At 34.9% G+C, this 13,645-nt stretch overlaps 1 protein-coding gene across 4 annotated transcripts; it reads right to left on the bottom strand.

Moving 5' to 3' along the window:
- Positions 2,380-4,944, bottom strand: LOC107608351. Of its 4 annotated transcripts, none has more exons than XR_001612824.2 (4): positions 4,366-4,944; positions 3,810-3,860; positions 3,223-3,658; positions 2,380-2,748 (listed from the first exon to the last, which is right to left on the bottom strand). XR_001612824.2 is itself a non-coding variant. In XM_021106347.1 (4 exons), exons 1-4 carry the CDS (start codon positions 4,463-4,465, stop codon positions 2,637-2,639), a joined length of 369 nt encoding a protein of 122 aa, XP_020962006.1. In that variant the 5' UTR covers positions 4,466-4,944; the 3' UTR covers positions 2,384-2,636. The 4 variants fall into 4 exon arrangements, 2 of the variants coding, with proteins under 2 accessions (XP_020962006.1, XP_020962007.1); XM_021106347.1 differs by having other exon boundaries at positions 2,384-2,748; positions 3,524-3,658; positions 4,395-4,944; XM_021106348.1 differs by lacking the exon at positions 2,380-2,748 and having other exon boundaries at positions 2,987-3,337; positions 3,524-3,658; positions 4,395-4,944.

A 13,645-nucleotide genomic window follows, 5' to 3' on the forward strand; every position in this document is an offset into this window, starting at 1 on the left:
ATCATGAAGCATCAAGGGCCAGAAATTCATCTTGGAGAGCAAGGAAGAGATGAAGGGCTCGGATTGATGAAGAGTGGTGACCAAGGAAGGACTAGAGGTAATTGCATGTTGGATTTTGCATTGGTTATCTCTTCTCTCTCTCTGGCCGAACCGGTTCTGTTTCTTAGAGAAGAAGAAGTTGGCTTGGTTTTTGTTTCAACTGTGGAGGCTTTTCCCTTCTATAAAAAGGGAGAACAGCCACGGCTTGAAGCAAGGAGAAAGTGTGAGAGTGCAAGGCACAGAGTTCTCAAAGCTACCTGAGCTAACAGATTTCTCTTCTCCTTCAATGTATTCTGTTTTTTAATTTTCTGTTTAATTTTGTCATGTCTTGAGTCTCATGAAAAAAGACAAACAGTGAGGTTTGTATGAAAAAAAGCCATAGAGCAGAAAAAGGCAGAGAGTACAAAATTAAAAGAAAAATCCATAGATGTCCTTAGAGTTCCTTTGTTCATCTATGTTGTGTTTCATGATTCTATGGGAATCCCCTTGTAAGTTGAGTTAGCACTTTACAGTCTGTAATCAAGAAGATTATAGTGAAAGTCCATCATGGTTGTGATGGAGACTGGATGTAGGCTGCACTGCACTTAGCAGCTGAACCAGGATATATTTGGGTGTAATTTTCTCTCTTCTCTACTCTATTTCTGTTTCTACTGCACAGGAGCTAAAACTGAAAAATATCTTGTGCCAAGGGACGAGACAAAAATAAAAGTCTCCTACCAAGTGACGAGATAAAAATAAAGTCTCGTGGCTAGGGACGAGACAAAAATCAAAAAGTCTCCTGAAGTTATTTCAAAGACCAGCAAGTGTTACTAAGTGAAAAGGGGGCTAAGATTCAACCCCCCTTCTCTTAGCCACTGAAAACCATCTGACATGAACTACAACCATAGATAAATGGATAATGTGTGGTTTTTAATTTATTTATATAAAATTATAAGTTACATACTTGTTATACTACTAGAAATTAGTATTTTTTGGACGAATTTTGAGACAAAATTGAGATAAATTTTGCACAAATTAGAGACAAAATTTTTGTTTCAAACAAAATTGAGACAAATTTTTTTTGTCCCAAAAAGCTTTGTTGCTAATTTACATTTTGTCTGAAATTTCGTCCGAAATTTTTACATGATTTTGTGACGGATTTTAAATAGGCATTTATATTGCTAGATTTCTAATTATTATGATGTATTTTAGATGAATTTTAGACAGATTAGCCAACATAGAGACAATGTATTTCGGACAAATTTCAAACATAAAAATATTTTATTTTAGACAAATTTCAAACAAAAAATACACTTCATTTTAGACAAATTTCTAACGAATTTAGTCAAATATAACAGATTATTTTCGAACAAATTTTAGACAAATCAAATATTTCTTTTCGATTAAATTTCAAACAAATTTAATTTAATATAATTTACATATTTGAAACAGATCTCATACAAAACAAAAAATTATTTACACACAAATTTTCTACAAATTTAATATAATACTTCAAGTAATTATCATACAAAATAATTTGTTATTTAATATATAAATATTTCAGAAAATAAATTGTATACAATCTGCTTTCTATATTAAGACCATTATAATAAACAAATTTTTCATATTACATCATTAAAATTATAAATACATAATAAAGTCATGAAAAAGTTAATTACAATAAAAGACTTAAAAAATATTTATTATTAAAATACTTTTGTCCATAAATGTAATCAAACTAAAAAAAGAAAAAAAATAATTAAACCAAAACAAAGAACACCTTTAAAAAGGTCACAAATCATGAATAAATTAAAATGTACTAACTAATTCACCTAAAAATTTCTTAATCTAAATAAAAAAACATATACTCCAGACATCAATCACTCATGTTATCATCCTCATCATCACTAAAGTCTGTCCCAAGTTCATCTTCCATAGGAACAGACAAGGTTGAAGGAAGTGGGAGATTCAATTTTTTTATATAAAGCATGAAGTGTCTTTTCAATAGAACCAATTCTTTCATGTTCAGCTTTTAGTTGATGTCCTTGAACATTTAACTTGTGCTCAGCATCATCCAACTTAATCTTTTGCTCTTCATTGATCATTTTTAGCTCCTTTGCCTTTTCTTTTCATAAGTGAAGTTGTTGCTCAATATTTAGTTCTTACTATTTTCATGATTATATCGTAGATTTCACTAAAGTATGTGTCGATGTTACCTCAAAAGAAATGTATCATCTTTTGATAATTGAAAACTGTCCTAAACTCCTAGGAATTGCCTGAATTGCTCTGAATTAAAGTGCGTTTATCCATAAATATAGTCAAACTAAAATAAGAAAAAAATAATTAAACTAAAAAAAAAAAAGCCTTTAAAAAGGTCACAAATCATGAATAAATTAAAATGTACTAACTAATTCACATAAAAATTCCTTAATCTAATTTAGAAAAAATATATACTCTAGACATCAATCACTCATGCTATTATTAAAGCTTGTCTCAAGCTCATCTTCCACAGGAAGAGACGAGGTTGAAGAAAGTGGGAGATTCAACTTTTTGTATAAAGCATGAAGTGTCTTTTTAGTAGAACTAATTTTTTTCTGTTGAACTTTTTGTTGATGTCCTTAATCTTTTAACTTGTGTTCAGTATCATCCAACTTAACCTTTTGCTCTTTATTGGTCATTTCTTGCTCCTTTAATTGACAAGTGTTTTCTATTTTTTTTAGAACCTGACATCTAAAACAACATAAAGGTTTATTTGATTAGTAACACATATTGAATTTAATTTTCAGGAACATATACATCATTGAAATAATTAAAATAATAGTACTTAGCTGCCAAAATAATCAATTAGGATGTCTATGCTTTAGTAATAATATATATGTACACATGAGCATTAATGAGTAAAACTATATGCATACATATGCTATAGAAAACTAATTTAAAAAAGACACTTCACTTAACATGTTCCATGAATATCTGAAATTTGTAGTTTATTAGGAATAACAAGTTTTTTTTCCGATCATTACAAACTCACAACAATCCCAACAAGGAAGTGAGCCACAAAACAAAGTACCAAAAATATAAAAACAAAGTTTTCAAACAATCATCAATGAAAAGATCAATACAAGACGCTAAAACTACAATCATAAAACAAATAATGCAGCCCCTACTGAACTACCATATATGAAATACTAAAAAACACTTAACTCTTCTTTATAGTCTCTTTACTCTTGCAAATCACCCTCCTCTCCGTTCGTTCCAAATGCCACTGATGCTTATAAATGAGTATATGACCAATCAACGCCCTTTCAAAACCACCCATCTAGATCCACGAACAAAATATCACATAGAAAAAATTCTTTCACCATATACATATTATGCCACTAGAGGAATAATCTAATAAAGTATATAAGGTCCAGTTTAAACCAATTTTTGGACACTAATAAGGTATATAAGGTCTAGAAAATAATATGACGATTCATATATGATGCATTGCACCCTGCCTCACCTCATTCTCGTTGATTCCTGATGCATTGCAAGAATTTGGAGACGGTGACCTGTTTGATGGTATTGAACTACGAGACAGTTGCACATTCTATTTGAGGACCATCTTGTTGTACTGCAAAGCTTGCTTGTAGCTATGCTATTCATCAACATAATAGATTATCAGTTCATAACTTTTCTCCATTTATAAAATGCTTTGAATAAAAACAATCAACAAGTAATGGTTTCAACTTCCACCATTTAATCACACAAAAAACGGAAAAAGATATATATTGGAAAGCGTCTCTTACAATAGCTCTATGATACTCCTTCTCACGGAAGAATGAATCACCAAGTAGCACCTGCAAAATGGAAGCAAGCAAGAAAATAACTTCAATAAATGTTTTAGAAGATTGAAAACTTAATGACTATATGAAGAGTTAGAAAACTTGAAAATTTGCAAAGGCTAAGCTCTCAGCTTTAAGGTGGGGACGGATTCAGTATTTGCAGCGGGTGAAGAAACAAAAAAATAACTCTGTTCAAAACACCATACAAAGGATACAATCAAAAGGGCAACAAAAAAGAAAAAGGAGAATCAATGTAATGCAATTGTAACAAATGCATTTTTGGTTAACAATGCGAAAAGTAACCAATGCGTAAAAAAATTTTCAAATTCACCAATCATTCACAATATTTCCCATCACATACCAAGTAAGAACAAACCCTAACTTCTTAACAAGCCTCTAATCTTATCCTTAGAAAGACCAAAGGACCATTGATAAACCTTAAAGCCATAATCTGACAAAGAGAACCATCGTTAACAAGCAAATTGACAAAGAAACAAAGAAAAATCATATCACTACTCACAAAAAATTGAGACTTGGCAGAGGACGCACAAAGATGCAAAGTGGCAAGGGTCGAAGGCTAGCGGGGGTGCGAGGTCCGAGACCGAAGGAGACGGCCACATGCAGAGGCAGAACAGTGTGAGTGGGTGAGAGCTATGACCTGTGAGTGCAAACCACGAGGGTAGAAATTGCCTGAGGTGCAAGGTCGGAGGCTAGCGAGGGTGCAAGATCTGAGACCGTAGGGTCAGAGGCAGCCATAGGCAGAGGCAGAGCAGTGTGATCGAGTTAGGGCTCTGTAACCTGTGAGCGCGAAGCACGAGAGAGGGTGGTGGTCGCCTGAGTTGCGAGGTCAGAAGCTGGCAGGAGTGCGACCTGAAAGATCGGTGACGATCACAGGTAGGAGGCAAAACAATGTGAGTGATCGGGTGAGGGCTCTCTATAAACTAAAACCAAAAGGGGTCTCTGTGAAGGCAGAGCAGTTTTTGATAAGGAGATCAAAAACTGAAACCAAAAGCGCGGTTTTGAATAAAATTTTGATTTTTGGCGCTTCCGGCTGGTGCAAAGTTTGTTGGAGAAGTGATGTATTCCAAATTTTGTGTTGGATAGGGTCCTTTTCACGTTCTGATCCTATTGGATGAACTCAAGTGCCGTCTGAGTTCCTTCATTTTTAATATATTTTAAAGAAGAGTGTTAGGGGGTCAGCAAGTTTTGTGTTTTGTAACTATCAATTGGTCATTAATAGTCTTTTTAATGGTGTGAGATTACATTCAATGGTGAGAAATCACTCACTTTTCTTTTGATGGTTAAATGTTGGCTACAAAACATAAAAATTGTTGGCCCCTAGACTTTTCCTTTTTTAAAATGTAAATTGTAAATGATTAAGAAAGGGTGTGAAAATATTAAAGACCATGCAAGACTTCTATTTTCGTTCTCCATAGGCATGTTGTTTAAAAAAATAATAAATGGAACTATGCTAGATATCCAAGCATTTTTTCATCCAAGTTTTATCAAAGTAGGTCAAACACCAACAAAAACTCTTATTTAAAGAGCGTCATTACACGCGCTTTATCTTCTTCTCTAACCCCGCGCTTCTTCTTCTTCCTCTTCTCCCCTGCACTGCTGCGGTTTCTTCTTCATCATCTTCTTCTTCTTTCAAATACATGCATATGTCATCTTTTTCTTCTTTCAAATTCATGTATATATCCTCCTCCTCCTCCTCCTTCTCTTCTTCTTCTTCTTTTTCTCCTCGTTTGTTATCGTCATCACCAACAATAAAAACATTATTTTTTCAATTGAATTGAATGGAATGCAATTGCTAAATTGAATTGAATGGACGCAGGTGTTTTGAATCTGAATTGAATTGAATTGAATTGATAATATCTAAATTGTAGACAAAGGTGTTTCAAATTTGATTTTATATAATAGATTATATTTCGTTCTGTCAGTACTATACAATTATTTCACCATGGGTACATGTTCAGTTCATTATGCAGAAAGCTGTTTGAATTTGATTTTATATAATGAATTATGTTTTGTTCACTCAGTACTATACAATTATTTCACCATGAATACGTGTTTGGTTCATTATGCAGAAAACTGTTCCAATTTAATTTTATATAATGGATTATATTTCGTCCAGTTAGTACTATACAATTATTTCAGCTTGAGTACGTGTTCGGTTCATTATGTAGAAAGCTGTTCGAATTTAATTTTATATAATAGATTATGTTTCGTTCACTCAGTACTATACAATTGTTTCACCATGATTACGTGTTCGGTTCATTATGCAGAAAGCTATTTGAATTTGATTTTATATAATGGATTATGTTTCGTTCACTCAGTACTATACAGTTGTTTCACCATGAGTACGTGTTCAGTTTATTATGCAGAAAGGTGTTCGAATTTGAATTTATATAATGGATAATGTTCCATTTATTTAGTACTATACAATTATTTCACCATAATAACATGTTCAGTTTATTTCTGTTCTGCACAATTCAAAATTCTTCCTCTTCACCTTCTACTACTTCTTCACTAGGGAGAGAAGGAGAAAAAGACAAAAAAATACAACAGCAACAACAACAAAAGAATGACGATAAGGAGAAAACACGTGAAGAAGAATGAACGCGAAAATGAAGGAGGAAAATGAGGAGGAGGAGGAACGCGAAGGAGAAGGCAAAGAAGAAGATGTTCCGTACGTGCATAAACGAGCGTGAGAAGAAGAAGCGTGGGGAGAAGAGAAGAAAAAGAAGGGAAGAAGCGTGAGGAAAGAAAAAAAACGAAAAAAAGTGTGTGACCTAAAATTGTTTGGATGAGTTTGGATGCCAAAATTGTTTAGATGTAGAGAATATCTCTAATCAATAATAGACTGAAAAAGTCTTATTTCGGACCAAATATTTTTTTAAAATGCAAATAATTCTCTTTAATTTCTCTTTATGAGTAAAGAGGTGGTTTGCTTTGAAATGACTACATATATTAAAATTTTAAAATTAAATTATATCTAATTTTTATCAACAAATTAAAAAAGATAAGATTATAGCAATGGTACCTAAAAGATAAGTTCTAGAGAATTAGTACCTAAAAGATAAATATTTAAAAAATCACATCTAAATTTACTTTTCAGTTATTTGAATTAAGTTGTGCTTTTAAATCTTTATTTCCATTCTATTTGGTGATGGAGGTCAATAGATTTCATAATATATTTCGGTAAACTGATTTTGTAAATGCGAAAAAATTTAGTTGATATAAAAGATGGGTGTATAAATAAGTACTAACATACTGATTTATCTAATTTTTTAAAATATGTGAAGGTTGTGGTAGGCTTAGAGAAGGGAGGTTGAATCTATGCCTTCCTTTTAGTTGCTGTTATTACCCCTTTTAAAATTAACTTTCAATTCAGGTTCTGTTTGAACTCAGCAGTGGAAATTTATGAGACAATTTATTTTTGTCTCATGAATATCAGAAAACAGAACTTAGCAGATAAGAGAAAAGCTAACACCAGTATGTATCCTGGTTCGGTTGCCTTGTGCTATGCAACCTACATCCAGTCTCCTCCACAACTATGGAAGAATTTCACTATAGTTAACAGTATTACATACACCAATTTCACAGGATTGATCCAATCCTTTCACACTCAAGTTCTAACCTAACTTGACATTGGGTATGCTAATACCTAACTATTCACTCTTAGTGCTAACCTAACTAAGAAAGGGATACCTCACAGGTACAAGATACAAGACATAAACACACCTAAAGAAATCTGAAATTAACTCTAGGCTTTTCTCTCAAGTGTATCACTCAGCCTTTTTTCACTCATGGCTTTTACTTGAGCTTTCTCACAATGCCTTTTCTCACAAGAAATTACATAAAGATAAACATAGAAAAGTACATTACAATCAGTAAAACATGAAGGAGATTGACTTCATCAGCATCCTCTTTGCTATGTGCAAAACCAGATTCGCAAACCTCAGATTCAGTTCTTCAGTATTGGTCGAATGCTTCTTTGAAAGAAAGCATTATCCAAGTAGAGGAACTTCTTAACAGAACACTGTTCTCACACTCTGGTTTTCTCTCCTTGCTTTCTGAATGAACAACAAGCTTCTTTTATCTCCTTGCATGTTGCTTGGTTCTTCTTCCAAGGTCAACACCTTGAGCCTTGAGCTTCACCAACCCACAGAATCACTTTTTCACCTTAATCCTTAGAGAAGAAACTTTCCTTCTGACTTTCTGTATTCCATTTCGGATAGAGCAGAGAGTTGGGAAGAAGAGATGAAACCGAGTTGCATGTATGAGGAAAAGATTTACCTATAACCTAAGCTTGATTTGGTTTGGATTTGTTGAGATGACTTCTGCCTTTCAAGCTTAATTTCTCTTTCTTGCTTCTTTGGTGATTAGCTTGGTGAAGAAGCTCTCTCTCTCTTTCTCTTTCTTACTTTTCTGAAGCTGATTTGACTTGATCAGAGAGGAGAGGAACGTTGTACTTTGAAAGAGAGAATACTTCAATCTTACAAGAGAAGCTTTGTGGGATGGATACGGGCTTGGATTGGTTTTTCATTAAGTAACCCGTTGGTGCCTTGCCTTGCTTCTTTGAAGAATTTTTGCTTGAGATGAATGACTTGAGCTTGTCTTTATTTTTACTTACCATTCAGCCCATTAGCATATATCTTTTGTTTGGTGTTGGGCTGCTGCAACACTTGTTTTTAGCCTGCATCACTTTATCAAAAATAATCAAAACTGATTGGGTGATTAGCCCGCTAATCAAATGTTTGTCATCATCAATTCTATTAATTAATTTCTTAACTCAACAATCTCCCCCTTGATGACAAACATAATCAAGCAATGATCAAAGGAATTAAAATTTTTGATACAGTTAGAAAACTTCCCTTTGATGTTTCTTGCTTTAGTGTTGCTCCCCCTTTCCTTTTCAAGATTAGCTCCCCCTGGATTTATGCTTTCTTCTTTATTCCTGTTTTACATTGTACTTAAAGATAACACAATTTGAGAGCTGTACACAATTATCTTGGCTAAGGGATATCAGATAAGCAACATCACATAATCAGCCCAACATCAAGCTAATACCATCAGCAAACTAATTTAGCATGTGAAATTAAGTACTAATGCAGCAAAGAATATTCAGCATGCAAACTCAAGTATTAATGCAGTAAAAATCCCAAAAGAAGTACTAAGATCTATTCTCCTATTGCTATTACTCCCCCTTTTGTCATCAAGGGTGGACAATAAGCAAGATCAACAAAAAACAAATTCTTGCATCCTGCAGAAAAGAGTTAGTCCATAGTGCAAAGTACTGACTAAACTACTAAAGGTGCAGCAATATCTAGAGTTATTACAGTCATCCAAAATGAAACAATTCAAAAGTAGCTAAAGAAATAGAATTCATGAGACAAAAAAATAGCAGCAGCAGCAGTTTTTATGAGACAAATCCTAGGCATCAGAACCATTCCCCTCCGAAGCAGCTTCCTCTTCAACATCAGTGGCAATGTCTTCATCATTGTGAAGGTTATCAATGAAGGTCATGAGCACAGCCACCCTGTCCCTTGATTTTCTCAGAAAGTTCTCATGCTTGCTAGCTAGCTTCCTTTGTTCCTTGCTCATGGCAATCATGTGATTTGATTGGGAAACAAACTCTTGAGCGACATCCTTGACCACATTCAGCAGAGCAGATTTCTTCCCAGTGGAGATGGAAGTACCTTCGGTGGAAGGAGGAGGTGGAATGAATGGAATGAATTCTTCATCATCATCATCTAGAACCACTCTCTCAGATCTAGTTGGTCCTTTTTGCTGTTTCACTGAACCACCCCTTTTAGGTATGAATGTCTGTTTTTATAATCCTCATTTGACAAATCAACATCAAAATTCTCAAATATGCAAGTTAAAAACATGCCATAAGGTAGTGCTTTATCTTTCACACTTCTAATAGAATCAAACATGTATCTAGGCATCAAATAGGCAAAAGAGATTTCTGTTTTAGTGATTAGGGCATACAAAACAAGTGTGTCCGTGTAAGAGACCCTTTGATATGAACCACTTTGAGGAATCAAGATGTGGTTGACAATACGGTGCAATTGAGCACGTTCATATCCTAGGACTTTGTGAGTGGGTGTGATGCCATCAATTAAGGAGACATGTTCACAAATATGAGCCAGGGTATCATGGTAAGAGATACCAACACCTTCATCCCATTTCACAGAGGTATAAGCACACGGCCCAACATCAGTGTACTTCAAGGAGTCACTGATAGTTTCATTATTCAAGATAATGTCTCTGCCCTTAACATACGAATGCACACTTCCTTCATGGTAAGTCATGTTTGCATAAAATTCTTTGACCAACTGAGGATATACAGGTTTTTTGATTTTGAAAAGGTGATTCCAGTCTAAAAATTCCAAATTTTCAACAAAAGGAAAACCTTTCTTTTTCAAATCAGATAAATCATCCAGAAAAGATGGACATAGAGTACGATACTGAATAACTCCCTCATAAAAATCGTGGTTCATGGCAGATTTGAAACGATGGGGGTTAAAGTCTGAGTGAGATGTCATGTAGTGTGATTTGTGAGCAAAAGGATCAATGTCTGGTTCTCTAACAGATTTGAGAGGGCGATGAGGGTTACCTCTTTGTGATCGAACAGGGACAGACCTTGACTTAGGTTTTGCTGTCTCAGGAACAGGTTCTTCAACAGCAGGACGCTTCCCCTTGGATGAGCCAGGTTTCGAAGAGCTTGGTTTGGAGGGGGTAGTCTTAGGTGGTGGCGTCGGCTTGGCAGGAGTAGGGTACCTTGGAGTGGTTTTGGTTCGCGCCATGGGAACAGAGCGAGGAGGAGAGGTAGGAGGAGAAGGAGATGGAGTAAAGGTCCGGTCTTGGGAGCGAGTGGAAGGTTTTGAGGGAAGTTTGTAAACTTTTTCACGAGGAGGCCTTTTAGCAATGGTTTTCTTCCTCATTTGGTTAGTTTCAGTCTTTTGAGGGAAGAGAAGCAGTAAAGTGAGTGGAAAGAAACCGAAGAGTGTGAGGAGAAGTTATGGAGGGAAGAGAGGGAGTGTTGGTAACCGTACCCAAAAGTGGATTTCCAAAACCATACAACTGCATCACCATTTGAAAAGACTTGAAAAGACATGACCTCATAAAAGAAAGATTTGATTTGATTTTAGAAACAAGAAAATTTTTAATTTTAAATTTTCGAAATCCTTAAAATTAAAAAAAATCAAACTGAAAATTCTTTTTGGACAAAAATATTAAAAGAACCCTTAAACAAAATTAAACACACAGGCCAACCAAAAAAAATTTTAGCAAAGAATTGTAACATTCATATTTGGGCCTTGAGGTGATATGGATTTAATGAAACACATTTGGACCACTCTTGTTCTGAATTTTGAAGTTGGCCCATATTGAGTTTCACTTGAAACAAGCCCAGAACACGCTGACTTGAGGGAAACGTTCATCACCTGCCCAGAATTGTCTCATGCCTGTTTATGAGACAAAAAGCTCCAGCAAATATATCAACATTTTTCAAAATAAAGAATCATAACCTAAAATTCCCAAACAAGTCCTAAGCATGCAGAATCTATCCTCAGCTAATGGTTTTGTGAAAATATTTGTTAATTGCTCCTCTGATTTAACAAATTGAATACTAATATCTCCCTTTTGGACATGTTCTCTTATTGAGTGAAATTTCACTTCAATATGCTTAGTCCTAGAGTGCAAAACTGGATTTTTAGAAATATTAATGGCACTCATATTATCACACATCAAAGGAATATTTTCATCATTTAATTTGTAATTAGCAAGCTGTGTTTTTAACCATAAAAGCTGAGAACAACAAGAAGAAGCAGCTATATACTCAGCCTCTGTAGTGGAAAGGGCCACTGTTGGTTGCTTCTTACTTGACCATACATTTAAGGACTTCCCAAGGAAGCAACATAAACCAGAAGTGCTCCTTCTATCAACTATATCACCAGTAAAATCTGCATCACAATAACCAACTGCAGAAAAATCATCAATCTTAGGATACCATAGACCAAAATTGGATGTGCCATGAACATACCTAATGATCCTCTTAACTGCAGAAAGATGTGACTCTTTTGGTTTGGATTGGAACCTAGAACACAATCCAACACTTTGCACAATATCGGGTCTAGAGGAAGTTAAGTACATAAGAGAACCAATCATTCCTCTATACCTAGTCTCATCAACATCTTTCTCAGTTTCTCCCTTATCTAATTTAGAACTAGGATGCATGGGAGTTCCCATGGGTTTGGCATTTTCCATACCAAATTTCTTAACTAATTCCTTGGCATACTTTTCTTGATGAATGAAAATACCTTTTTCAGTTTGTTTAATTTGCAGCCCAAGGAAGAAATTAAGTTCACCCATCATACTCATGTCAAATTCACTTGTCATGAGTTTTCCAAATTCAGAACAAAGGGATTCATTGACTGATCCAAAAATAATGTCATCAACATATATTTGGACTAGAATAAAAGAATCATTAGAGTTCTTGATGAATAGAGTTGTGTCAGTGATGCCTCTTTAAAAACCATTTTTCAAAAGAAAATAGCTAAGTCTCTCATACCAAGCTCTAGGAGCTTGTCTTAAACCATAGAGAGCTTTAGATAATTTGAAAATATGGTCAAAATGCTCTTTATTTTCAAAACCAGGAGGCTGCTCCACATACACCTCTCTATCTATCACACAATTCAAAAATGCACATTTCACATCCATTTGATATAATTTAAAACCACAAAATGCAGCATAAGCTAAGAGAAGTCTTATGGCTTCCATTCGGGCAACAGGGGTAAAGGATTCATCAAAGTCTATTCCTTCTTCTTGGTCATATCCTTGTGGCACTAGCCTTGCCTTGTTTCTTGCAATGCTACCATCTTCTCCCAACTTGTTCCGAAAAATCCACTTGGTGCCGGTCACTTTCTTTCCACTTGGCCTTGGAACCAAAGTCCACACTTGGTTATTTTCAAACTCAAGAAGCTCATCCTCCATAGCTTTAACCCAAGAAGGGTCACTGAGTGCTTCCTTGACGTTTTGAGGCTCTATTTGTGAAAGAAGGGCAATGTTTGATCCTTCATTTGCCTTTCTAGTGGAAGACCTTGTTTGCACTCCATGAGAGACGTCCCCAATGACAAATTCCTCAGGATAATTCTTCAAGAATCTCCATTCACGAGGTCTGGTGGACTTGGAGGCAGATTGAGATACCAAGGAATTCTGGGAGCTGCTGACTTCAGGATTTCCTTCAGATTCATGAGACAAAATGGAATTGTCTCTCGAATTTTCAGCAGTTGCAGTTTCTGGTTCAGTTTGACCAGAATTTCCTTTTTCATTATTTTGAGTGGTTTCATCTTCCTTTTGAGCTTGATTTCCTGCATCACCATCTTCCAAAATGTTTTGCACCAAGTTAGTATCACAAAATGTAACATGTATGGACTCTTCAATAATTCTAGCATCTTGATGATAAACCCTATATGCTTTACTAGTTGTGGAATATCCTACAAACAAACACTCATAAGCCTTTGGATCAAATTTTCCCAAATTTTTTTTGTTATTTAAAACAAAACATTTGCATCAAAAAATGTGCAAGTAATCTAAGTTTGGTGGGTAGCCTTTCCAAAGTTCATAAGGGGTTTTCTTCAAAAATTTCCTTATGATTGTTCTATTTAAAATGTGGCAAGCTGTGTTAACCGCTTCAGCCCAAAGGAATTTTGGAACATTACTCTCACAAAGCATAGCTCTTGTCATCTCTTGTATGCTTCTATTTCTTCTGTCCACAACACCATTTT

Source organism: Arachis ipaensis, chromosome B07 (genome assembly GCF_000816755.2).
Source record: "Arachis ipaensis cultivar K30076 chromosome B07, Araip1.1, whole genome shotgun sequence".
Classification (NCBI taxonomy): domain Eukaryota; kingdom Viridiplantae; phylum Streptophyta; class Magnoliopsida; order Fabales; family Fabaceae; genus Arachis; species Arachis ipaensis.

Excerpts from the sequence above, each read along its gene's own strand:
- LOC107608351 (XM_021106347.1), bottom strand. The coding sequence starts at position 4,465 with ATGTGGCCGTCTCCTTCGGTCTCGGACCTCGCACCCCCGCTAGCCTTC. Across the intron at positions 3,861-4,394 it reads CCTTGCCACTTTGCATCTTT|GTGCTACTTGGTGATTCATT; the intron begins GTGCGTCCTCTG and ends TCCATTTTGCAG. Across the intron at positions 3,659-3,809 it reads AGGAGTATCATAGAGCTATT|CATAGCTACAAGCAAGCTTT; the intron begins GTAAGAGACGCT and ends GTTGATGAATAG.